The following is a 27,607-nucleotide window of genomic DNA, read 5'->3' on the forward strand; positions in this document are numbered from 1 at the left end:
CTTAGGAAATGCCGGAATATATGTACATATATACACATTCATTTACATATATGTATGTCTGTTTTAACTAATTGTATAATATATAATGACATAATAATGTAAGCACTTTAGTGTTTTGTAAATATGACAACGAATATTTTTTAGCTAATCACACTGCCCGCTCATGTGAGAGACTTGTTGATGAATATGAATCGAATATTTCGTCCGAATTACTTAGAGAATAGTTGGTGCACACTGCCTGCAGAACAGTTAGTAACCAACTGTTTAGTAAATTAGAAATATATAGCGTTTAGCGAATAAATTAGTGTAGCATATATATTAATTTTTTTTTTGATAATTTTTAAACTTAAAATTTTTAATTTAATTTTTTGTCATTAATTTTTTTAATGCAATTTTTGAGCTTTTTGAATTCAAATTTTTTCACACATCGCTCATTTGCTGCAAGACCGGCATAAATCAAAAAACGTGATTTTTGAGTTAATGATGCAGAATTGTTCGTTATATCATACTTCATGTTGAGTGAAAAATTCATATGAATACCTCTTATATGCTCCGCTTGAGAAGAGAATATGAATCCTGTTTTCCGTGTAAGGTTGGAGTCAGTTGAAAACTTTTAACGCGTTTTCTGGCAAATCGATTTTTTTGACTTATGCCGGTCTTGCAGCAAATGAGCGACATGTTAATTTTTTTAACTTTTTTATGTTTGATCAATTTGATTAATTTTTCCTTCATTTTTTAATTACTCTTTTAGTTATGTATATAGGTACATACATATGTTTATATTTTGAAATTTTTTTATGTCTTAAAAATTGTTGTTATTGCCTTTGGCTACATTTAACGGTATATACTTTGTATGTACAAAGTTTTATATGTGTGTTGAGGTCAACGGACAGCAATACCTGTACCAGTGTATGAATCATGGATAATACTCATTTTACCATTTAGTTTGAAATTACATAAATTATGCAAAACAAATTTACACTCAGTTGTAATATTTTTTAGCATATATGTATTTTGGTATGTGCTTAGCTATTTTTATATGAAACTCATAATCATGTAATACTCTAAAAGATTTGTAATTTATACGAAATTAGAATAAAACATTGTTAAACAATTCAAAAAATTCGAATTGAACTTTTTAGTATTATTACAAGAGGGGACGGGGGTCGTTGACACTTGACGCTTGTTATACGTTAACCAAGATTTTGACAAATCGCAGACGGTGCAAGTTTAAGTCGACTTGAAACTGCTGTGAAGACATCAAGAAGCAATGTGTCTACAAAGTCCACAAAGTCAATCAAATTATAGGATTTTAACACCAAGGAAAGCAAGTATGGTAACATTATTCCACAAATGCATTTGGAGGAGAGCCAAGAGATAAGCACTATTAGAAATTTTTTCCTATTTTGTAATTTTAGAAAAAAGCTTTCTCAGCTTACAACTTTGAAAGGTTTATGATGCCCAGAGTTTAGATATTCAATTATTTTATTTTAGGTCAATATGGCTTTTGAACCTTAGGACATTTAGTACAAGCTGCCATTCCAATAGTTTACTCCACTTCACAAATTACAAAATTATCCAAACCCGTAATCCACTCAGAAGCATCACGAAATCACTCAAGAGATTCCGAAGCGCGACTGTAATATGTATGACGTGTTCTTACTAGTATTTTAGGGTTTTACATATTGTCAACACCGGATTGAGGAACATCAAGACTATAGAAAAGAGTTGAGTGAATTGATATTATACGGTAATGTTAGCTTCTTCTTCTTGATTACTGGCGTTATAGCCGAGCCTACAACAGCGCGCCAGTCGTTCTTCTTTTTGCCAACCAAGCGAAGCCAAGTTCTTCTCCACCTGGTCCTTCCAACGGAGAGGAGGTTTTTCACTTCCTCTGCTTCTCCCGTCGGGTACTGCGTCGAATACGAGTACTTTCGAAGCTGGAGTGTTTTCATCCATACGCACACCAGCCAGCATAGCCAATGTCTCTTAATTCTCTGAACTATGCCAATGTGGTCGTATATCTCATATAGTTCATAGTTCCATCGAATTCGCCGTGAACAATGCGCAAAGCACCCGCCGTCAGTAGTGACGTGGGAGCCAAGTCGCGAGTACGACGGACAGTTTGTTTGATGACAGGAGATATTTCGTCTTGCCCTCATTCTTCACCTGACCCATTTGCTTCGCTTCCTTATCCAGTCTGGAACAGAACTAACGGCGGGGGTGTTGAGGCCAATGATATTAATATCATCGGCGTACGCCAGCAGCTGTACACTATTTTAAAAGATTGTGCCTTCTCGATTCAGCTCGACAGCTCGAATTTTCCTCCAGCAGTAAGTTGAAGAAATCGTACGATAGGGAATCGCCTTGTCTGAAACTTGGTTTTGTATCGAACGGCTCGGAGAGGTCCTTGCTGATCCTGACAGAGCTTTTAGTATTGCTCAACGTCAGTTTACACAGCCGTATTAGTTTTGCGGGGATACCAAATTCAGACATAGCGACATAAAGGCAGCTCCGTTTCATGCTGTCAAATCAGCTTTGGAATCGACGTAAAGGTGGTGTATGTCGATTCTTCTTTCACGGGTCTTTTCCCAGATTTAGCCCATGGTGAATATCTGGTCGGTTGTTGATTTTCCAGGCCTAAAGCCATACTGATAAGGTCCAATCAGTTTTTTGACGGTGGGCTTTAATCTTTCACACAATACGCTCGATAGAACCTTATATGCGATGTTGAGGAGGCTAATCCCACGGTACTTGGCGCAGATTGTGGGGTCTCCCTTTTTTTGGATTGGGCAGAGCACACTTAAATTCCAATCGTTGGGCACGCCTTCGTCCGACCATATTTTACAAAGAAGCTGATGCATGCTCCTTATCAGTTCTTCGCCGCCGTGTTTGAACAGCTTACCCGGCAATCCATCAGCCCTTTCCCATCCCGCACGTGTTTTGCTCGATTGTAACGTTAACACTAACGTTAGACAGGCCAGAAATAACAATTGATCTATAATCTCCAGTCTTGAAGACCTTGTAGGAAAAAGCTTCCTTTGCATAGAGATTGAGAAGTTTACTTCATTTGGCGTGCTTTATTTAGGGGTTAGCGGTAGTCGGATTTAAAAAAATAGATGTTTAATATTTAAGAAATATTCTCTGAGAATTTAAAATCAATCCGACAAATACTTTCGAGTTATTCGGAAATCAGAATTTCCGAGAGCAGGCGCTGCAAGTGACGACTTGCTGGTGCTCTTATCAGCGCGCTGAAGCAAGTGGAGCGCTTGCTACTTATTCTCGCGATTATTTTCCTTTAACTTCTGATGTTTTAGCAGCTATCAAACCAATTCATGAAGATCTATGTTTTTACTTTTTAAAATATAAAAATGTACTCGGAAAAAAAAATATTTAAAATTGTAATTTTTGTATGTCTCTAACTACTTCTAACTCCTTAAGGCCCCGGAAACCTTATGGCATTTTTATTAATTATTTTTATTATTCTTTATTTCAACCGATATTTTGGGTGTATACATATGTATATATATTACCGTTAAGAAATTTAGTTACAGTTAATACAAATGTGCTTAAACAATTAGACTAAAGTAATGCTCGGGAAGTAAGAGAGCTTGATTACTCATACAATTGCGTCTTTCGGTTGACTGAATATGCCGTTATACATGCACATGTAAACAATTCGAAGTTTAAATACAGTTATAAATCATTTTCTAGCAACTAAATATTATTATATATTTCAACTTGAGGGCAGCGAGCTGAACATTTCATATTCGCATATTTTAACAATTTGGTTTTTCAACATTTAGATGCTCCAAAAATGCCAATGTCACTCGTCATTGTAAGTTTTATATGTATAGTATGATATTTTCTGACAGCACAAGTATATTCCACTACATACATACATATATATTTAAGTGTGTGCTTGGTTAAGTATTTGCAATTAATGACAACATCTATTAACAGTGACACCAATAACATGCGACCCGCCTAAGCGCTGATATGATCGCCCTTCTTGGCGGCTATGGGCAGCTTCTCACCCTGTAAGAAGGGATTGTTGGGACCGCCGTGGCCTGTGGCAAAACCGTAGAATTTCTTAACCACCGCATTTGGATTGTCCAAGCCGTTTTCATTCTGGAATTGATGCATCAAGAACTTCTCCATGGTCGAGGTCATCTCGTTGGCGCTAGCGTTGCTGTCCTGACCGGCGCAATCAAACATATGCTCGTTGTCGCAGGTGCACTCCTGAGCAGCTTGAAATTCGCGACTGAAAATAGCGGTATTCTCAAAATCCGATATGCAACCTTGACTCTCCTCATAGCCATAGGGACAGGGGTTCGGTGGATTGCAGTAGGCCGGCAATGTGGCATCGGTCTTGATGGCTGGAAAGCGATTGGGCATCTCGCCCATGCCGCCATTTATGTACTGGTGTCCCCACAAGGAACTGTGCTGCATGTACTCTTGATCGCGTATGGACGGATGCGAGCCGTACATGCCGCGATACTCGTACTCATCCGGCCCGTTGTTGTTGTTCTTCGAGGAGCGCGACACCAGATCAACGCTTTTCGGCACATCACCAAGCAAATCGAAATAATTTTGCACCGGATCGATGTCCTTGTCCATGCGGTTTAGCAGCTCGGTGAGCAGCACATCGGCGAAAATATTGTCTTTGGGCATGGCGTTGAAAGCGGTGACATTTTGTTGACTGCCAAACAAGAAAATGGCGTAGAGCACAAAGCAAAAAGCGCCTAGAAGTAGACAATTTTATTTGTGTTACAAATCACCACTATTTAAGTTCAAATATATGCATTTCCAATGGCTGGTTATTAATATCAATCTTACCGTTACGTTGAGCAGCCATATTGTTAATGATAAGCCACTGCGTGTTTTTCCGTTTTCAATCACTCATTCGCTGTTTGTATCTACGTATACTATGTAGTGACGTTCGACGAATTATCGATTTTCCACGGTGGCAGCGCTACAAAAACACCATGGCTCGTGGTGGTTTTATACCCGGCGTACAGCTCACTGGGTAGTATGATTTTTGAGAATAACGGATTTTTATACATAGGTTTTGAATTGTATATTTTACAAAAAAATATTTAAAAAGTAATTACTTTTAATTTTATTATGTATATTTAGCGTTCGCAAGAAAATTGATCGTTTCTACTTCTGTACTGGCGGCAATAGTGTTTGAAATTGCAATATTCTTTTGAAATTTATATGTAAAGCATAATATAATACTAATTGTTCATTTGTAATTTGAATATAGGGCATATACATATGTACATATAATCACCGAAATTCATTTCTCACAAAAAATTTGTCAGCTCTTCCGGGTCGTCTAAAATAATTTTTAAAATGCCCGTTTTGTAGGTTAAAGGTGATGTATTCACTTGCAAGCCAAACAAAAATATTTTTTTTTCCTTAATGTATGTACATATTTTGAGGAAAAATTGATAAAAATTAATGAAATTCGTTTTATTTTTCTTAATTTATTTTGAAGAACAAATAATTAACAACATACGTATAAAAAATTAATTTACTTTAATTAACCGGGACTCGTTTAGAAAATATTCCTTCATCAAAAAAAAAAATGGCTGACTGTGAGGATTTTCTTTAAGTATCTCAAAAGATATTTCTGGAAAAGTTTTCGCTTCAAAGTGGCTTAAATATACGAAATCATTATCAGAAATTTCATTCCTTCAATCATTACCTCACAAATATATTCACAAAAGTCATGTAGAATTTTTAAGTCGATCTATCCAGCACAGACGTATTTCGGATAAATTTTCCAGGCCAACTCACCGACACAATTTCGAAAAAAATAATCTAAAATTGTGGAAACCAATTAACCTAAGTTGAATTTTTTTTTACAAATACGATTATACCTCCGAAGAAATTTTCAAAACCGATTAGAAAATAATTATTTTTGTTTGAAACTCGTAAGTGGATATAAATCGTTAAAAGCAAAACTATTTTCTTGGAAACTTGTTCAAAAATTTGACATATTATCATTATAAAATATTGCGGCGTCGCGCGTGAGGTATAAAAAATGATATGGCGCCCGAATTTATGCTAATCTTTTCATTTATCTTCAGCAGCAATGGTTGTTGCCTGTGTATTTTGCTGTTGTTGTAACGGCAACAGTTGTTTGACGCAAATGTGTATGTTGACAATAGATATAAATATATACATTTGTAGGAATATATACCTACATTTATTTAAGAAGGAGTTTTTTTCAGTACAGTAATAGTTGCTCGTAAATCTGTGCGCAGACCTAATTATATTATATTATAAATCGGTGACAACATTAAACGAACAAAAGTCGGTTACAAAATCGGAAAATGCTAAATAAATTAGAAAATTATAAGAAAGAGGAAAATATTATAGCGTCAATGCTGTAGGTATATCTTTTTTGAATATACAGTCAAACCTGGATAAGCGAGAGTTCAAGGGAGCTCAATCTCATTCTCGCTTATAGAGGTTTCTCGCTAACCCGAGTGCGATAAAATAACAAAGTTATTTAGTTCCACGCAATAGTATAGGCACAATATTGACAAGAAAACAATACAAAAACAATTGTAGGAATTTTCACGAAAGTTAAGAATGAGCCATAAAATAGCAGATGTTAAATTTTGTAGTTTGTTTTGTCATTTGTTACTGTATTTGTGTATCTTTTATGTATGTATGTATTCTTATTATAACTATAGTTCCTCCTAAATAATATACATTAATAAATAAAGCTTGACTGTCGCTTATAGAGGTATAGATAAGTATTATTCTCACTTACGGAGGTCCATGAGGGAAAAACGACTCTCTCTTATAGAGGATTCTGTTTCTCGCTAATAGAGGTTTTGGGAGCTTAAAATGACGGGTCCTGGCTCTCACTCTCACTTATAGAGTCTTCTTACTAATCCAGTTCTCACTTACCCAGGTTTGACTGTATATAATATAATTTTAAGTAGTGTGGAGCATCATACCCCAGATCGGCTTCCCATAAATTCAAGATATTAAATTGTAACAAATTAAGCTTAAGCAATAACCTTGACATCCAATATTTCTCAACACGAACACAATTTGGCCATTTTATGTAGACTTAAAAAATCTGTAAACTTCATTTAAAAATTATTATTTTTTTATATCCGTTTATCTTATCCATTAACTCAATAAAAATATGCTTGGGAAATGACAAATGAAGTTTCCTATAAATACTAATTTCCATCTGTTGGCAACACCTCCTCTCACAACAGCTGATTGCTGCCAGAAAAACAATAGAAAACCAAGTTTGTGCAAAATTACGCGCGCAACGCTTTAATAAATTCTCAAATTAGAACGCGAGCTAGGGTATTTTATAGCTAATGGTTATTGCATACAAATTAAATGTAATTATTTAACAAAATGTCAACAACAAAACCGTGCAATCAACAAAATTGGAAGCATCCAGATGAGGTAGAAAGGTGCATTTTTAGTATTATACGAAATAATACATGTCGTTTGCCTCCACTCCATTTAGCTCATAAAATTGCATCGATTGAAGCAAAAGAAAAAGCAGCTGGCCGCACGCTTAAATCAAAACACAAATTTGCCAATTGTAGAGAAATGCGGACTCGATAAAGAGAGCTTGTTGGAGGCGAAAATAGCGCAAAAGCGAAAGAATCCCTTTGCAATGTAAGAAAATGTTTGTTTTTCACAAATCACATTTTAAATATTTATTTTATTTACGCATATTTAGAAAATCTGAGACGAAACGTACACGTACCGACGACACGCCGCTCATTGAAGATGACACGCTCCTTGCTTTTGTCAACACACCTCCGCCACAGAAAGATGCATTTGTGCGCGAAACACCCACACGTCCTCCACCAGCCAAGTTGACACTGCAACCATTCGATCCGAAATCATTTGCGGCTATGCTCCATGGCACTGCGATGGCCGAAGATGACGAAGCTGCTTTAGAGGAACAAAAATTTACTAAGCATTTACCAATGGATTGGAGCATCAAAACACGTGTACGCTTATTTTGTCGCAGTGAATTGCCAACAACTACGCTAAAAACAAGTCAATTGGCTAGCGGTTTGACTAGCTTCGTGCGGTGCATTGATCCTCAGAATGCGCAGTGCGGTTTAGATATTTCTCCTGCCACACGTTTCAATCAGGCCAGTTACTATTGGCAACATCCTTATCTCCCTTGGATGACGTTATTTCCACGTAATACCAAAACTAATAACGGTATAGTGCTTGGCGAACGTGAACGCAAATCTTTAGCAGACGATTGGGATTACAGTTTTAGGGGATTATTTCAACTTTTGCGCGCACGTCAGTGTCCTTACTTTTATCTGTGCGCAAATACGTTTACAGTACTTTTTCGTGCAGCTGGCACTGGTGGCTGTGTGGAAACTCATGCTCTTATGTCGCCTAGCACACGCGGTGTGCGCAGCGCTTTACGCCAAGAGGGCATAGAATACTCAATGCCATTGAAAAAGGATAGCGCATTAAATAAGTCTGATGAAGGTAACTTCACAGAAGAGAGTAACAGCGTCGATGCAGCTACTGAAGGTATTCATACAATATTTTAATTTATTATGTTTTTACTAACAAACTGTACCAACAGGAAATATTGGCCGCCCCGCTGACACTTCCAACGAATTGCTAGCAGAGGAAGACGAGGAAGATACTGATAATTTTTTGGAAAATCTTGAAGTGAACGATAAGGATTTAAGAAGAATTCAAACCGAGCATGCGCGCAAGCTAAACGTGCAAGAAATGTCCGATGATTTCAGCGAAAACTCACTATTGCTTATAGAAGGTGTTGAATGTCAAGGATTTTTTAGTTTTCTGCTCAATGCCAAAAGTACAATTTCTAATGTGGGTAAACTGGCAGGCATTCCACCTACCCTATTAGCTCCGGTGGCATTCCCCAAAGCTACGATGCAGCAATTAGCAACACGCTCGAGTAAAGTGCGCATGGATGGTGTTGACTACAATAGTATTGAAGTGAAAGGTGTGATATTACCATCTTTCTTGCCATACGCCTGCAGTTTGCTAGGGGAAAGTAAAGACACATTTAGCGCAACGCTTGCCACTAACAATAATACGCTGGCGTTTAGTAAAGCAACTCAATGTTTACTGGAGAAGGCTGTAGCTGAAGCAGATGCACAACAACAACCGAAAGCAAGCGATGATGAAGCAGCTGGGCAGGTGTTTGGGCAAGAAAACTTATCAGACTGTGGTCTGATATCCAGTGTTGTAGAGTGCATGTGTCGTACGGGACATAATGCCGTCGCCCTTTTAGAACGTGTTTGTTACGATAAAGAATACGGCTACGCATGGAGTTGACAAGTATAAAATTGTTCCAAGAACTTAGAAATAAGATACTTTCCATAAAGCATATACTCATAGATAATGTGGCAACTAATAAAAACAAATTTTCAAAAAAATATTTTTAATAAAATCTACGCTTTAAAATTACTACTTAATGATCCACTATAATTAATTCATCTATGCTCCAATCCTCATATGAGTGATCTGGCAGGAATCGTCTTATGATAATTGGTATTTTTTTCTGCTTCAATTCTTTCATTGCGATCTGTAGCGGATCAGTTTCACCTTCCAATTCCACCATTATAGGTGCACACATAGCAATTTGTAGCGCACGCGTACCCAATACACGCGCGCGTTCGTATTTCGTCATGTATTTTGTGGTAATACGTTTTGACTTAGGTACACCACCCCCTGCACTTCCTTGCGCTATAATTTCTATATTATCGGCCTCCTCTTCCTGATTAATATCATCAATGTTGTCCTCCTCGTCAACATCATCGAATTCATCACCACCGACACTAAAAATAAAACAAAAACAAATTAAATTAAAATTCTTAAAGGTCTAAGAGTGCTTGACCGAAACGTGGCTTCTTTTGGATGTCTCTAAAATTAATTTATTTTTGTGAAGTTTTTATACTTACTCATCATTATCATAATCTCCATCATCCATATTGTGAGTTAAGAGTTAATATTAAATTTAATAATAGTAAAGTACGTACGTATTTCAAAATTTCTCTACGGCGTGCACGAAAAACGACAAGCGATGTATTTGTTCTTGTTCTTGTACAAATAGCTGTCATTTTGCAGCTCTGTTCGATTTTGAGCGGAGGTTGCCACCGTCAATGTTGGGTATATTTATAGCAAATATGCGAATACTTTAACATAAATTCAACTCATGAATTTGTTTTCAAAGTAATTTTTGCAAAAGACATTTATATAGTTTAGTTTGCTTTTAATTTCCAATTTATAATATAAAATATTACCACTATAGATGGTATACAAAACATCTCCCTCAATAATGAAAATATTTGCTGTAAACAAAAAATTTATTACGATTCGTTTGAACCCATAAAATTGCCTCCATCACATGTAGTTGGCAACACATCGTGTAGTCAATTATAATTTCATTTTATTCGACATTGTTTTTGTTTAGTATTTTCTCGGTAGTGAAATTGAATTGTTATGTTCGTGGTTTCCGTTGCCTTATTAATTTTTATAAATTATCGCACTTATTATTGTTGTAAACGTTTTAATTAAACAAGCGGTTCCTGAAAAAAATTATACTTATGCTTTCATATACACAACTGTTTGGTTATACTTTTCAAAGTACCTGAAGTGTTAAAAAAGAGTAATTCAAATCGGGACTTTTGCTCAGTGAAAAAAGTGATTAAGCAACATAATTAGGTGTTAAAGTGGAAAGCACTTTTTACCGCATATTTGCATATGCTTGTAATTGAGAAAGTGCGTATTTTTACAGCAATTAATTAAGGGATATCTGCACAAAAGTACAAGTTCTTACCTCTAAATTCGGCATAGTATTTGACATATCGACTTTTCTTGAAGTTCTAAAATACTTCAATTTACTTGCCAATACACTACAATACAAAGATAAAGCAACAACACAAACAGGAAAAATACATATTTTTTTTAAAAGAAACCGGAACAAAGCATATGGTGGACACCCACTGTTCACTGGAGGCGGACACGTTGATGCCCAAAACACCAAAAAGCTATCAAGGTGAATAAAGTGACTTTATTTTATTATATCGCATAACATTTAAGAATATATACATATACATATGTGCTCCTTAATGCGCATATGCACTTGCGTTATTTAATATTTATATGTAGATGTATTAAACCGATAAAACGAGTTTTATAACAAAGTTCTCCTTGCTGCCAATTATCAAAGTGCTAATGAATTGCAAAATTTGTGTGTCTGTTTGTAAGTCTATGCTTGTTGTACACATGTGTATGTGCTCATTTTATACAGCTTTGATCAAGCAAAGGGAGCATTTTGCTTTAATTTTACCTTAAATATTACAAAATAGTAAACGCTTTGTAAATGCATGTAAGTCTAGATATATTAGCTTACGATTTAATTTAGTGGCAGATTTGGCCGTATTAATATTAATTTGGTTCTGCAATGAACCAATCTGAACAAACAAACCAAATATAAAATTTTTGGGATTTCCAGTCATTGAGCAGTATACCTTAACAAAATGCAGTACCTACTTCGGAGACTTACTCAATGTTTTCTTACACAAACCGATCTATTATCTGATTTTCATATGCTATATCAAACGATTGCAGACTCTGTGTTAATATCCTTTGCATAACGGTGAAAAACATTCCTACAACTTTTCTGTATTTAATTTTCAATTCCACCTAAACTTGCCACATGCTTTTTCCATTTCCTTATCTGCTTTCGCTTTTGTTTTTTTCGAAATGAACTAATGTATGCTGATTATTTATACTGCAAATATAAATGTTTGTATATACTGTCCATACAACTGTAAAGCTGTACGCTTTACGTGGATTAACGAAGTCAAGGCATGCAGGCACGTAAATTGTTCGCTGTCATGTCTGTATGTATTACTTTTATTGTTCTTAATACTGCTTACGAATGCAGGACACAAACCAGAAATTAAACTGCATTGTGCAAAACAAAACACCATCATTAAATGTTTACAAAAAAAAATTCCATGACACTGAGTGACTAACTGACATGTGTGTAAATATGTGCAAACATATGTGTAGTATATATGTATGTATGGCGATAAGGTAGCTAAATAGTATTCTGCGAGAACGTTAACTTGTGATATCACATAACCACAGTTGGGCACTTCGCTTTAACCTGAACTGCCAAATAGCAATGCGAAACAATGCAGTATTCTTTGTGTTATTATGAAAATATAATAGTATGTACATATGTATGTGTATGTAAGTTGGGTATATTTCTACATATCAGTATCAAATAAGACTTTTGCAATGTTCAGGTGTAGCGCTGAACTACATGATTGAATACATGTTTACAACCTGATTGCCGGGTTGTATATTAGCACAGGTCATTTTACTTTTTTGCCGCATTAATTAAAAATGATAACTGCTTATTGGCAAGACCTTAGGATTTTAAACTAGAATACTTTTTATAGAATTTAAATGAATTCAAATATAGCAAGTTTGTTATTGAAATGAGAAACAGGAATGCAAAAACTGGCTTGTTATGGCAAATATTATAAATATTTTTTTTTTATTGTTTTATAAATAAATAACGTAAATAGTACATACTGGTGAATACTTTAGACGCTTGCCAAAAAATAATTATTCTTAAAATAAATAAATATAATGAAACTTTCAAGAAATGAAGTCCAACATCATTATTTAATTATTTCATAACCTTTGATTACCAAATTAAGGTTATGTTGAGAATAAATTTTACTTTTTTTTTAGAATTGATTTATTAAAAACAAGAAAACGTTAAGCTCAGTTGCACCGTTTTCCTTCTGGGTGTTACACTTCAAACTTAATATACAGTTCAGTATAAGTACAGTAAACAAATACATACATAGTGGAGACGCCTTGAAGAATCACATTTGATATAACGTTGAGAACTATTTTTCTCTCAAGCTGAGAAAAATGTTTCTGCTAAGTTAAAATACTCTTTGTGTTGAGAATTTGACACCAGTGGAAGTACTGCTGATGCACAATGGTAGAGGTTTGAGAAGAGACCGTTCCCACGACAGTCGGATATACGTAACCCGGACGGACCATGATCTTTAGCCAGTTATAGACTGTCATCTGGGCAGAATTTTGCCGATAGAAACTTATTTGAGTGGAAAAGTATAAAATTTTTGTATAATATAAATAAGAAAAATGCAGTAGAGAATCAAATTTTGAACTCTTTTGTAGGAAGTGTTTAAAATGCATAATGTATTTGTCGTGGTAATATATACATTTCACATAATTATTCTGCGCAGTCGCTAATCGTTTGAACGTAGAATGTCGGGACTTTTATGGACATTTCATTATCTTATCATTAAAAAATTGCATTTGTGGAGATTAAAGACTAGAAAGAAACAAAGAACGTCCCAGGTAGATGTGTACTTACAAATACCTTGTAGTAAAATCAAATAGTTATAAACTACTTTTAAACTAGTACGAAGCCCCAGTCCAATTAGTTATTCTCTTGGACTGGCTTTGTTCGATGTAATGTAGAATGTCACCTAATTAATTGTCCAATTTTGGTCAAAAATATGCCACTCTCAGCTTACAGCGCCCAGTGTAAAATACACGTATGACAAGTAGTCTGACTTTGTTCCTAAGGAGGTTGATTACATATTTAAACCTACTGAGGTTGTAACACCCCATTAGCAACTTGGCATGGCGCATGCCTGGGAGTTATTGCCAGTACCTCTCTCTGCTTACTCCTTCTTCCTTGCGAAGCAGCTCCTTTATAGTATGAGGGCCTCCCTTGTTAAAGGATGCTGCGGAGCGGGCGAGCTCATCAGCCAATTCATTCCCGCCTATACCTTTGTTACCGGGCACTCAGATAAGGTGCACTTGATTACGTTCCGATAGACTGTTCAGCTGTTATCTACACTCCTGTAGCGATTTGATCTTGTAGGTAGAGATTACTTTAAGTGCCGCTTGACTGTCGCTAAGTATGGTTTATCTTTACGAACCGACTTTTGGCAACGATTTTTGCTTGAAATATGCTCAGAAAACTTCCTTTGGGTATGGAGAGTTTGGTGGATGGTCCTGCGACTTCTGCACCAATCCTCTCCGACGTTTTCGAGCCGTACTATCCCTTTTACCTTCTTAGTGAAGTTTACCCTTTTGGTAATGCTGTCCCTTGGGAGAAGAGCCAATGGTATTACACCACTTAAGTCCTTCCTACCTCTGCCAAACCTTCTTGTTATACGCATATAACCACCCATATAACCTATTGATTAAGATTGAGATAACGAGCCTTTACTCTTTGTACATTGAAATCTATACTATGTACATAAATACACACATACAAATATAGGTACATACACATGCATACTCATCAAGTTGTGGAATATACCATATGTACATCATTTCATACATACATATGTATATCATAATTGCGCCGGTGCCCACATTGCATTTTTTTCTAAGGTTAGCGGCGCTACTTCGCAGACAACACGCTGTCACTTTCTTTTTGTTCAATGAACTTGTTCATTCGGCTTTCAAGCGTTTCAGCATTTCTTAATTTTTTAGGTTCGGTTTTGCATTAGCTTTTTACCAGAACTTTAAAAATTGCCTTGAAGTAAAAGTGCTGAGTTAATATGTAAAATAAATTAATTTTAATTAAAAAATGTGTTTCATAAATTATTTTGTTTGTAAATAATTATATTAATATGAAAGGAAAAGTTATAAAAAACAAGTAAGGAAGGGCTAAGTTCGGGTGTCACCGAACATTTTATACTCTCGCATGATAAAGTGATAATCGAGATTTCATTATACGTCATTTACATATATTTCAAATACCGTATTTTTGTAAAGTTTTATTCCGCTATCATCATTGGTTCCTAATGTATATTGAATTCAAAATAGCGTTATATTGGAAGAAGATGGTTGTGAACCGATTTCACACATTTCGTACATGTCATCAGGGTGTTAAGAAAATATTATATACCGAATTTCATTTTCTGAGATATGGTTTTTGGTCCATAAGTGGGCGAGGCCACGCCCATTTTCAATTTTTAAAAAAAGCCTGGGTGCAGCTTTTTTGATTTTCAACATAAGGTTGGGAGGTGGGCGTGGTTATTATCCGATTTTTTGCATGTATATGGAAATGCCTGAAGAAAACGACTGCTTTTTACGAGATACGAACTTAGTAGGGGGCGGGGCCACGCCCAATGCCCCTTCCTAATGCGATCAAGCTTGTGCCAAATTTCATTTATTATCTTTATTTTTTAGGTTTTCGGTTTTGCCATTTTGTGGGCGTGGCAGTTGGCCGATTTTGTCCATCTTCACTTAACCTTCTTATGGAAAAATACGTGCCTTGAAGTAAAAGTGCTGAGTTAATATGTAAAATAAATTAATTTTAATTAAAAAATGTGTTTCATAAATTATTTTGTTTGTACATAATTATATTAATATGAAAGGAAAACTTATAAAAAATTATATATATAATATTCAGATTGTTCATGAAAATTTTGCATCCAAAGGATAGCTTTAGCTGAGAAATCTTTAGGTAGTTCGACAAAGAAGATATGTAGCATAATTAAAATAAATAATTTGTCAACTCATACGGAAGAATCAGCTGTTTTGAATAAGAAGAAGAAATCATACAAAATCATTAAAATGTAAACAAGAAATTCATGAGAAAAACATAGAAAAGGTTATTTGACGTTATGGATTAGAAAATATATTTATAAGAAGGCCTTTTTGGGGTAGTGTAATTATCACAATAGTCATTACGCAACAAAACTATTAAAATGTGTGGAACAACATTTTTTAATTGTCTGTGTCGAATCAAGAAAGCAACATTTTTATACTCTCGCAACAAAGTTGCTAAGGAGAGTATTATAGTTTTGTTCACATAATGGTTGTTTGTAAGTCCTAAAACTAAAAGAGTCAGATATAGGGTTATATGTATATACCAAAGTGATCAGGGTGACGAGTAGAGTCGAAATCCGGATGTCTGTCTGACCGTCCGTCTGTCCGTCCGTCCGTCTCCGTCCGTGCAAGCTGTAACTTGAGTAAAAATTGAGATATCATGATGAAACTTGGTACACGTATTCCTTGGCTCCATAAGAAGGTTAAGTTCGAAGATGGGCAAAATCGGCCCCTGCCACATCCACAAAATGTCGAAAAACGAAATCCTATAAAGTGTCATAACTAAGCCATAAATAAAGGTATTAAAGTGAAATTAGGCACAAACAATCGCATTAGGGAGGGGCATATTTGGACTACAAAGTTTTTTGTACATATGTATCTCGGAAACTACTATAGCTATGTCAACCAAACTCTATAGAGTCGTTTCCTTCAGCCATTTCCATATACAGTTCAAAAATGGAAGAAATCGGATAATAACCACGCCCACCTCCAATACAAAGGTTATGTTGAAAATCACTAAAAGTGCGTTAACCGACTAACAAAAAACGTCAGAAACACTATATTTTACGGAAGAAATGGCAGAAGGAAGCTGCACCCAGGCTTTTTATGCACCAAAAACCATATCTCAGGAACTACTCGACCGATTTCAATGAAATCCGGTATATAATATTTTCTTTACACCCTGATGACGTGTACGAAATATGCGTGAAATCGGTTCACAACCACGCCTTCTTCCAATATAACGCTATTTTGAATTCCATCTGATGCCTTCTCTGTATAATATATATGTACATTAGGAACCAATGATGATAGCGGAATAAAACTTTACACAAATACGGTATTTGAAAAATATGTAAATGACGGATAATGAAATCTCGATTATCACTTTATCATGCGAGAGTATAAAATGTTCGGTGACACCCGAACTTAGCCCTTCCTTACTTGTTTTCAAAAATATTTTTAATTAAATGCTTCGAAACAAAAACTAACTTATCGCTTTATTTGATGACCCTAATAAATCTTTAAGCTATAAATAATATTTCAAGTGTATAAAATACTTTATTTTCAATTCAAAAATATTTCTTATCAAATACAACAGGATTACGTTTATCAATTTTAATTTAATTACTATTTATTAATTAAAGGGAACAATCTTATCATTTTTTTCTGATTATAACTATACTTACATATACATATGTATGTGTATATGTACATATGTGTGAAGCACAAATGCCACAAGTGAAATCAAACTACTTTACATATAGTTCAACCACAAGTCCAACTAGTCCGACTACCTCCTTTCAGGCATACTTTTGATATTTTAATGCCCTGAGAGTTGCCAAATGCCAGTTAAATATTAGTTTCGTCACAGAGGTGATTTGAAGCTAATCTATTCGAAATGTCCCTGAGTGACTCTGATTTAACTCATCTGTTTGTGAGTAAGGAAATCTATTACATTATCACAGCTGATTTAGACTCCACAAAGAGAAAAAATGGTATACAAATTTCCTGTCGGTACTGCATTCATATATTTATATATAATTTGTATATAACATATACATAAGTATAAAAATGTGCTTATTACTTTGCACAAAATTAAAGTGCTTAATGTCACAAAACGGCACCATTAAACGACAAACGGCAATTTAGATTTGCAAACGCCTGATTGCGGACATGATGGCACGAAGCATTCTCGCCCGCTAATTTGTTGTTGTTATTCTTTCTATCTCCTAATTTGAAATATTATACTTTTACGAGCTGTGTATGTACGTGATTGAGTGCAATGGGCCAGACTCTATCGGTGGCAAAGGAATAAATGGCAACACTTTCGCGTATTTCGTTTTTGTTTTAATTAATTTCGCCAAAATTGTGTTGGTTTGTAAACAAAGCAGGCATTTATGCAAATTTCAGCAAACAGTAAATTTTCAAGCAAAATTATAAATGTTTTTCCAACATTGAATCATATGCACTAAGGCAGCCCATATTCGGACGTCCCTTGTAGGCAGTTACTTTTTCTTTTAGACATAAGTACATACATATATTGAGACTCAATTTAATTATTTGTACATTTTAAAGATGAATGCACTAATCAATCTTACCTTTGGTGGTTTATCCTAGCTTAAGAAAAAAGGGAAGCTGCACAGTTCAAAAATAACTCGCAGACAAAGAGATAAGTGTCAAAAAACGGAAACTAAAAATATAATTCTAAATAAATTAACAAAATACTTTACAAATAATAAGTTTTAGTTGAAATAATTATACTTTTCCGTATTTTTTCATTTCGATAGCTGACAATTTGCGCCTCATTTTTCACACTTGTCTAATAGAAAAGCTACTTATAACTGCTAACAAGGAGGCAATCTAAGTTAGGTCAGGTTCGATGCTGATCCAGGGATCGCACTTGGACTACTATATGCAGACGTTAAAAATATAACTGGTGTAGTCGATTCTATTAGTTCGCTAAACAAATTTGCTTAAGCGTTTAGTTTCTATTCCCAAGCGCTTGGTGAGATATCTGAATGTATGAGCTGCCAAGGTTCTAAGCCTTGATCTCACAAATGCGCGGCAAACAAGTAGTATACCATAAAATTTCTGCAGCTGATATCCGATAAGATTTTTTAAACAGCTTTGATCTCTAGGCTAACTATCAGAGAACCTAACTAACGGTCTCATTTCAATAAAAAAAAATTACTATAAGTCAATCAAGAAACAGAAAATCTTTACTCTTCTTAAAAATATGTATTTCACATGACGAGTTCGAATTTACAATCAAATTTTTAATATCTTATGATCTCAAAAGCCGATCTGAACAAATTATATAACAGAACAATTAGGGAAGGACTAAGTTCTGCCTGGATTAAAGCCGAAAAAATACCTCCAGGCACATAAGGCCCGTTTTCACTTGATTTTATCCATTTTAGTCATGATTGTTATTAGAAAAACACATGCTGTCTCAATTTTATGAAGTATAAAGTTAACCGGATGTGCAAAAATCTTTTTATTAGGTCTATGGGGGCCAAGGGAATTATTGATCCGATTCAACCCATTCATGACATAAAGGCGTTCTATTTTTAGAAAAGAGTACTCCTTCGAATTTATATAATATATCTCACAGATTGACCGATATTTTTGATAAAAAGTTTGCAATTGGAACTTTGATCTTACAAATAATACAACCAATGAAGAAATTAATTCTTATATTGTTTATTTTCATATCTAAAAAAATACATAAACATTTTTGTGTATAATATTATTTATAAATATTGCTTGTTTATCGCAGTCTAACAAAGATAAAAGTTGCAATTAATTAATTTTAATGTTTTGGGTATCTGAGTGCCCACTTAAGAGAAACGTTATGTGTGCTCTAGTACCTTATTGTGTTTTTTGACTACTTGTATGTACATACATACATATACATATACTGTCAAAACTATACATACATGTATAGCTACAAGTATTATCGGGGGAAGCAAAGTAACAACCCAAGGTTGCCTTTTATATTTTGTAATTAGAGAACAAAAACAAATTTTATTCATCGAAAATCGATTTATTGTTTTTTTTTTTTAATATTTTCCATTAGAACCAATTTACTTTTGCATACTTTTGAACCAATTCTCGAGGCACTTTTACCACTCTGGTTAAGGTTGTCAGTTTGGAACGCATCAACCGTCTCTTTGGGTGTCGAAAAACGTTAACCTCCTAGTTTATCTTTTACCTGTGGGAATAAAAAGAAGTCATACGGTGCCAAGTCAGGACTATACTCATCAAATAGATGATTTGAGTGCTCAAAAATGCAGTTGATTCAGTCGATGTGTGTTTTCGATTTCTCATAATAAATTGAAATATACCGAGTTATTCTTATAGCAGTCGGAAAAATATATAACTAATATTATTCGAAATATTCAACTTATGTTTAGACATATTTCTTCTATTCTTAAGTACCTCAAGTTTTCTTGTAACCTCAACAAACTATTAAAAATGTTTAAAATGATTATCATCCACTCTATTTTTGAGAAACGGAGGTGAGAGGAAGTAATTGGAAAGATTTTCACCAACTTACTGTCAAAATATGTATATATAAATACTCTCCGACATATCTTTTATAAATTTGTAAGTAAAGTGTAATTTTTTTTAACATTGTTTACATTAGACATTTTGAAAAATGCGAAAAACTCTCTTGATTAGTTTCCTTTTTGAACATTTGTATTGTATGTTAATCCACGTAGGCCCTTTACATAGCATACCGACTCCTCAGAATCGGTGCTTGCTTTTGAAGTTTTCGAAATGTTTCTTTAAATTTCATAACCAAACACAGAATGTTTCTTAGAAATTCCTACACTTGCCCAAAGTTGTTTTTTAGAGACACTGTTAAACCTCAACTAAATGAAATCTATAAATCAAGGCTGTAAAAGTCAAGTATCTGCATAAAAATCGCTCTTACTTTCCAAGTAACGGTAGTTTTCAAAGAAGTTCAACAAGCAAATCTGTTCATTCCCTTTGAAAGTTTAAACTCATGCAAGCTTGTCACGCACACTTTTGTGAGTCATTGTACTTACGCTTGTGTTAGGCATTTAAATCGTGCTAATTGAGCTAAGAATCAAAATATGAAAATTCTGAAAGCAAAACATATGAGTATTTCTCAAATGTGTTTATTTAACAAATTCCTTTGTGATGGTGCAGAACGATAAGAAAAATAGAGGCGAAGCTGAATATTTACACTTCATTTACGTATTGGAGGAAACTCAAATAACAAATCAACTGTGGTTTTGAACAACAAAACAAAGATTGCATTCATCTGAAATTCTCTTGGAATAATGGGAGGGTGCACAGTGTGTACATACATACATATATGTACATGTATGTGTGTGCTCTCATTGACTTAGATGTGCAGTTCGATGATTATTATTTCATTTATACATACATATTTATTTGTTAACATTACGATGATTACACGTGTGTGCTTATACATATGTATATATGTACATACATACATACATGTATCTGTACACTATGTAACACATAAACAATATTTTGCATTATTAGCCAAGTAAAATAATCAGATATGTATGTATGTATGAATATAGCACTTTAAAAGTCACATTCAAAGTGATCAACTTTAATATAGAAATCACTTAGCACTGCGTTGCTTTATTTACTGTTTACCCTACGTTGTTTACTTTATGGGGGTACAAGGTGAATTAGTGGCTCTTCCGCTCTGCTAATAGTTTAACGACTGAGTAAATACTATTAGAAAGGCAAAAAAAAATTTGAGTTTTATGGAGACACATACATAAACACATGTATATAGAACATACATTAGTATAACTTAATAAGTAGCAGCAAATTAAAATTAGCTTAGAAATTTTAATAACATGTTTTAATCAATACATAAATGACGATAAACATTTCATTAATATTGATATGTTACATCACTTATACATCTCTATGTATAAGTTTCAATATTTTAACAAGTAAGTTTGGATAAAATATTGAATATAAAATATTATAACATATTTTATCGATTAATATCGATAAACATATCATTAATATCGATATTTTACCTCACTCACTCAACTCTATTTATGTTAATATTTTTTTTTTTTTTTTTTTTTTACCGATCCAAACGGGGTTAGATCGCCGAAAGAACAGCCCTTGGTCGGATGAAATCCGAGTCAATTCCGGTGCGTAGAACCGGCGTGTCGTTTTATCGATAACATTACATTAATATCGATATGTTACGTCACTTACGGGTCTAAATATTTCATGAACTTAGCTTGGTTAAAAAATATATTTTATCGATAAAAATTATAAACCAATATTTCGATAATTTTCACTTAACCTGATGTAACAAATATTAAAATCCTATTTTAAGCGAAAAATAATTCCCATAATATCAATAATATAAATCCGATCCGAATTACCGACAAGCTGTATCACTTACTCGTCTCTTGTTAAACTAAGCTCATATCATATCAAACCGATAAAGCATAATATTCACAAATATCAATGAAAATTACTTCGAGACTTATTAGCACTTGCTCATTTCTATGTAATTAATTAATATTTTAAATTTGGACAAAAAATAATATTTTATCGATATACACATATTATAACAGTCAAAAATATCGATATAATTAATATCGGTAAGTACGTCAACTTGCTCATATCTAGATAAAAAATGTAATATTTTATCAATTGAGTGGATACAAAAATTTATTCATTTAAATGTGTATCCAAATACACATATGGTCAAAATAATAAGTACATTCCTTTAGGCTGCAGTCATGACTGAATTTTGAATGTTTGGTGAAGTACACGAATACTACTATGGGTTGATTTTATTAAATTCGATATGGTAGTACTTTTTATATGAAAAGAAAATGCTGAATCACTCTTTGTAGTTAGCGTGGCAATTGATTGTTGATGTTCGTTTTCTAAGTGGTCAAAATAATAAGTACACTGTTAATTATTTTCAGGTTTTCATCAAATCGAGTGATTTATTTTAATGGTTTGCTCTTTAGGTTGTATAGCTCCAAGTTTAAGACTCATTAAAAACTAAAAAAAAATGTATATATGGATAGAAAAAAGCATTGCAGGGCGGAGGAAAAGGACATCGTCTTAATCCTTATAAAAGACGGCCAAAGTCTTAGGAATACCGCTAAAACATTAGGTCGTTCATTGTGTTTCGTGCGCAGAATGCCTTAAGGATGAAAAAGAATGTTGAAACTCGCGGTTGATCAAAAAAGACATAGGACAACCGTATCGTCACTCTTGGTAAAAAGGACCCATTGGTATCTTTAAGGATAATATCAGCCGACATTGGTAGCATAATATCTTCCCGAATGACTCGACGAATACTAAATCGAGCTAATTTACCTACCCGGATAGCCAGAAGAATACCATTATTGCAAAAAAAAAATTACAGATAAGATTACAATTCACGAAAAATCATGCAAATTGGTCCGGCCCAAGTGGTTAGAAAAAGTGGGCGCAATATCTTGTGGAACGACGAAACAAGAAATTAATTTGTTCGGAAATGATGCCTGAGGGAATGTTCGTCGTCCGAAAGGCAAAGAATTGCATTCACAGTCTACAAAAAAGACCGTTAAACACGGTGGTGGCAACATAATGGTCTGGGGCTGCTTTTCGTGGTATGGTGTAGGACCAATACATCGTATTTCAGGCACCATGAATAGGTTTCAATATAAAGATGTCTTGGAAAACACGATGCTGCCATACTGAGGAAAGTATGCCACTAATATGGAAATTTCAGCAGGATAATGATCCTAATCATACTTCGACGTTGGTAAAAGATTGGTTCCAGGACAATGGCATGAGTTCTCATATATGACTATGTCAATCTCCCGACTTGAATCAATTGAAAACCTTTGGGAGCTAAAGCAACAGATTGGGAAGCAATCGTTGCAAAATAAGGATCAAATCCGAGAATTTTGTTGAAAAAACCTGGTATGAGATTACAATTGATACGTACCGCAAACTTATCTTCAGTATGCCAAAACGAATCTCAAAAGGAACTAAAAATAATGGCAGATATACTAGATACTGATGAAAGAAGTAAATAAAAGTCAAATAAAAGACAGAAAACTCAAACTAATACATTTTTTCATTCACATATACCCGATGTACTTATTATTTTGTCCAGCCATTTTTTTAGTCTTTTTTTTATTTCTAGAAATTTAAGTTTATAGTTCAACTATTATTACAAATATCTTTATTTTTATTATTTTAGTCATAAAAGAAAATTTATTAGTCATTGAATGCTACACGGACGTATGTACTTATTATTTTGACCATATGTGTATATACGGAAAAAAATCAAACTTTATTTACTAATCTACTTATATATAATTATAAAATTGTTCGAAAAAATGGTTATCAGCACTTTCTCATTTCTAGGCAAAAGAAATTTACGATATCAACTACGATATGTCTGAAAATTGTACTTAATCGTTATCTATCGATAACATTAATAAATATCGATATCAGTATAAAGTGCGTTAACTTTATTATATCGAGATAAAAAAATTCAACATTTTATCAACTAAGCGTGGATGAAAAAGTAAAAGTTCTTTATAAAATTTTAACTAAATATTTAAACTTATTATTAGATTATTCTAATTTTCTACTATCCTTAGAAACACGTTGCAAACTTTTGAATGCCAGCCGTAATTCTATATTCAGTATCTAATTTAATGCGACAGTTCGGTGTCATATTGGGCTCGAGCTTCACGCAAAGGAGATTGTATCGACCCAGAAATATACTTTTGCTGATTCTGTTTACTCGCACAGTGTCAATGGCCCAGTCCGACCCATTCATGACATAAAGGCGTTCATTTTTAGAAAAGAGTACTCCTTCGAATTTATATAATATATCTCACAGATTGACCGATATTTTTGATAAAAAGTTTGCAATTGGAACTTTGATGCTATGAATAATACAACCAAGGAAGAAATTAATTCTTATATTGTTTATTTTCATATCTAAAAAAATACATAAAAATTTTTGTGTATAATATTATTTATAAATATTGCTTGTTTATCGCAGTCTAACAAAGATAAAAGTTGCAATTAATTAATTTTAATGTTTTGGGTATCTGAGTGCCCACTTAAGAGAAGCGTTATGTGTGCTCTAGTACCTTATTGTGTTTTTTTTTACTACTACATACATATACTGCCAAAACTATACATACATGTATAGCTACAAGTATTATCGGGGGAAGCAAAGTAACAACCCAAGGTTGCCTTTTATATTTTGTAATTAGAGAACAAAAACAAATTTTATTCATCGAAAATCGATTTATTGTTTTTTTTTTAATATTTTCCATTAGAACCAATTTACTTTTGCATACTTTTGAACCAATTCTCGAGGCACTTTTACCACTCTGGTTAAGGTTGTCAGTTTGGAACGCATCAACCGTCTCTTTGGGTGTCGAAAAACGTTAACCTCATAGTTTATCTTTTACCTGTGGGAATAAAAAGAAGTCATACGGTGCCAAGTCAGGACTATACTCATCAAATAGATGATTTGAGTGCTCAAAAATGCAGTTGATTCAGTCGATGTGTGTTTTCGATTTCTCATAATAAATTGAAATATACCGAGTTATTCTTATAGCAGTCGGAAAAATATATAACTAATATTATTCGAAATATTCAACTTATGTTTAGACATATTTCTTCTATTCTTAAGTACCTCAAGTTTTCTTGTAACCTCAACAAACTATTAAAAATGTTTAAAATGATTATCATCCACTCTATTTTTGAGAAACGGAGGTGAGAGGAAGTAATTGGAAAGATTTTCACCAACTTACTGTCAAAATATGTATATATAAATACTCTCCGACATATCTTTTATAAATTTGTAAGTAAAGTGTAATTTTTTTTAACATTGTTTACATTAGACATTTTGAAAAATGCGAACAACTCTCTTGATTAGTTTCCTTTTTGAACATTTGTATTGTATGTTAATCCACGTAGGCCCTTTACATAGCATACCGACTCCTCAGAATCGGTGCTTGCTTTTGAAGTTTTCGAAATGTTTCTTTAAATTTCATAACCAAACACAGAATGTTTCTTAGAAATTCCTACACTTGCCCAAAGTTGTTTTTTAGAGACACTGTTAAACCTCAACTAAATGAAATCTATAAATCAAGGCTGTAAAAGTCAAGTATCTGCATAAAAATCGCTCTTACTTTCCAAGTAACGGTAGTTTTCAAAGAAGTTCAACAAGCAAATCTGTTCATTCCCTTTGAAAGTTTAAACTCATGCAAGCTTGTCACGCACACTTTTGTGAGTCATTGTACTTACGCTTGTGTTAGGCATTTAAATCGTGCTAATTGAGCTAAGAATCAAAATATGAAAATTCTGAAAGCAAAACATATGAGTATTTCTCAAATGTGTTTATTTAACAAATTCCTTTGTGATGGTGCAGAACGATAAGAAAAATAGAGGCGAAGCTGAATATTTACACTTCATTTACGTATTGGAGGAAACTCAAATAACAAATCAACTGTGGTTTTGAACAACAAAACAAAGATTGCATTCATCTGAAATTCTCTTGGAATAATGGGAGGGTGCACAGTGTGTACATACATACATATATGTACATGTATGTGTGTGCTCTCATTGACTTAGATGTGCAGTTCGATGATTATTATTTCATTTATACATACATATTTATTTGTTAACATTACGATGATTACACGTGTGTGCTTATACATATGTATATATGTACATACATACATACATGTATCTGTACACTATGTAACACATAAACAATATTTTGCAGTATTAGCCAAGTAAAATAATCAGATATGTATGTATGTATGAATACATCACTTTAAAAGTCACATTCAAAGTGATCAACTTTAATATAGAAATCGCTTAGCACTGCGTTGCTTTATTTACTGTTTACCCTACGTTGTTTACTTTATGGGGGTACAAGGTGAATTAGTGGCTCTTCCGCTCTGCTAATAGTTTAACGACTGAGTAAATACTATTAGAAAGGCAAAAACAAATTTGAGTTTTATGGAGACACATACATAAACATATGTATATAGAATATACATTAGTATAACTTAATAAGTAGCAGCAAATTAAAATTAGCTTAGAAATTTTAATAACATGTTTTAATCAATACATAAATGACGATAAACATTTCATTAATATTGATATGTTACATCACTTATACATCTCTATGTATAAGTTTCAATATTTTAACAAGTAAGTTTGGATAAAATATTGAATATAAAATATTATAACATATTTTATCGATTAATACCGATAAACATATCATTAATATCGATATTTTACCTCACTCACTCAACTCTATTTATGTTAAAACTGTTAATATTTGATCAACTACGCTTGTAATAAGTTTTATAAAAACATATTTTATCGATAACATTACATTAATATCGATATGTTACGTCACTTACGGGTCTAAATATTTCATGAACTTAGCTTGGTTAAAAAATATATTTTATCGATAAAAATTATAAACCAATATTTCGATAATTTTCACTTAACCTGATGTAACAAATATTAAAATCCTATTTTAAGCGAAAAATAATTCCCATAATATCAATAATATAAATCCGATCCGAATTACCGACAAGCTGTATCACTTACTCGTCTCTTGTTAAACTAAGCTCATATCATATCAAACCGATAAAGCATAATATTCACAAATATCAATGAAAATTACTTCGAGACTTATTAGCACTTGCTCATTTCTATGTAATTAATTAATATTTTAAATTTGGACAAAAAATAATATTTTATCGATATACACATATTATAACAGTCAAAAATATCGATATAATTAATATCGGTAAGTACGTCAACTTGCTCATATCTAGATAAAAAATGTAATATTTTATCAATTGAGTGGATACAAAAATTTATTCATTTAAATGTGTATCCAAATACACATATGGTCAAAATAATAAGTACATTCCTTTAGGCTGCAGTCATGACTGAATTTTGAATGTTTGGTGAAGTACACGAATACTACTATGGGTTGATTTTATTAAATTCGATATGGTAGTACTTTTTATATTTAAAAGAAAATGCTGAATCCACTCTTTGTAGTTAGCGTGGCAATTGATTGTTGATGTTCGTTTTCTAAGTGGTCAAAATAATAAGTACACTGTTAATTATTTTCAGGTTTTCATCA

At 33.5% G+C, this 27,607-nt stretch overlaps 4 protein-coding genes across 4 annotated transcripts in view; 2 read left to right on the top strand and 2 right to left on the bottom strand.

Annotated features, from left to right (window-relative positions):
- Nucleotides 1-3,471: 3,471 nt before the first annotated feature.
- Nucleotides 3,472-4,957, bottom strand: LOC126767971 (uncharacterized). The gene is made up of 2 exons (XM_050485806.1): nt 4,840-4,957; nt 3,472-4,745 (listed from the first exon to the last, which is right to left on the bottom strand). The coding sequence occupies exons 1-2, from the start codon at nt 4,856-4,858 to the stop codon at nt 3,988-3,990; spliced, it is 777 nt and encodes a 258-aa protein (XP_050341763.1). The 5' UTR covers nt 4,859-4,957; the 3' UTR covers nt 3,472-3,987.
- Nucleotides 4,958-7,249: 2,292 nt separating this feature from the next.
- On the top strand, nt 7,250-9,476 carry LOC126767939 (protein downstream neighbor of son homolog). The gene is made up of 4 exons (XM_050485757.1): nt 7,250-7,449; nt 7,514-7,668; nt 7,733-8,556; nt 8,612-9,476. Exons 1-4 carry the CDS (start codon nt 7,399-7,401, stop codon nt 9,334-9,336), a joined length of 1,755 nt encoding a protein of 584 aa, XP_050341714.1. The 5' UTR covers nt 7,250-7,398; the 3' UTR covers nt 9,337-9,476.
- Nucleotides 9,424-10,111, bottom strand: LOC126767987 (DNA-directed RNA polymerases I, II, and III subunit RPABC2). The gene is made up of 2 exons (XM_050485826.1): nt 9,963-10,111; nt 9,424-9,839 (listed from the first exon to the last, which is right to left on the bottom strand). The coding sequence occupies exons 1-2, from the start codon at nt 9,989-9,991 to the stop codon at nt 9,473-9,475; spliced, it is 396 nt and encodes a 131-aa protein (XP_050341783.1). The 5' UTR covers nt 9,992-10,111; the 3' UTR covers nt 9,424-9,472.
- Nucleotides 10,112-10,472: 361 nt separating this feature from the next.
- The window catches only part of LOC126767925 (ceramide kinase), a 28,551-nt gene continuing 11,416 nt past the window's right edge, over nt 10,473-27,607 (top strand). Inside the window, exon 1 of the mRNA XM_050485726.1 lies at nt 10,473-11,059. The gene's annotated coding sequence lies outside the window, so the exon portion shown is untranslated. The remainder of the gene's footprint in view (nt 11,060-27,607) is intronic.

Source organism: Bactrocera neohumeralis, chromosome 2 (assembly GCF_024586455.1).
Source record: "Bactrocera neohumeralis isolate Rockhampton chromosome 2, APGP_CSIRO_Bneo_wtdbg2-racon-allhic-juicebox.fasta_v2, whole genome shotgun sequence".
In the NCBI taxonomy this organism is placed as follows: domain Eukaryota; kingdom Metazoa; phylum Arthropoda; class Insecta; order Diptera; family Tephritidae; genus Bactrocera; species Bactrocera neohumeralis.

Bases quoted from the DNA above. Each gene is read 5' to 3' on its own strand.
- LOC126767987 (XM_050485826.1), bottom strand. From the start codon at position 9,991: ATGGATGATGGAGATTATGATAATGATGA. The intron at 9,840-9,962 runs GTAAGTATAAAA...TTTTATTTTTAG, and splicing joins GGAGATTATGATAATGATGA to TGTCGGTGGTGATGAATTCG.
- LOC126767939 (XM_050485757.1), top strand. From the start codon at position 7,399: ATGTCAACAACAAAACCGTGCAATCAACAAAATTGGAAGCATCCAGAT. The intron at 7,450-7,513 runs GTAGAAAGGTGC...CACTCCATTTAG, and splicing joins ATTGGAAGCATCCAGATGAG to CTCATAAAATTGCATCGATT. The intron at 8,557-8,611 runs GTATTCATACAA...CTGTACCAACAG, and splicing joins CGTCGATGCAGCTACTGAAG to GAAATATTGGCCGCCCCGCT.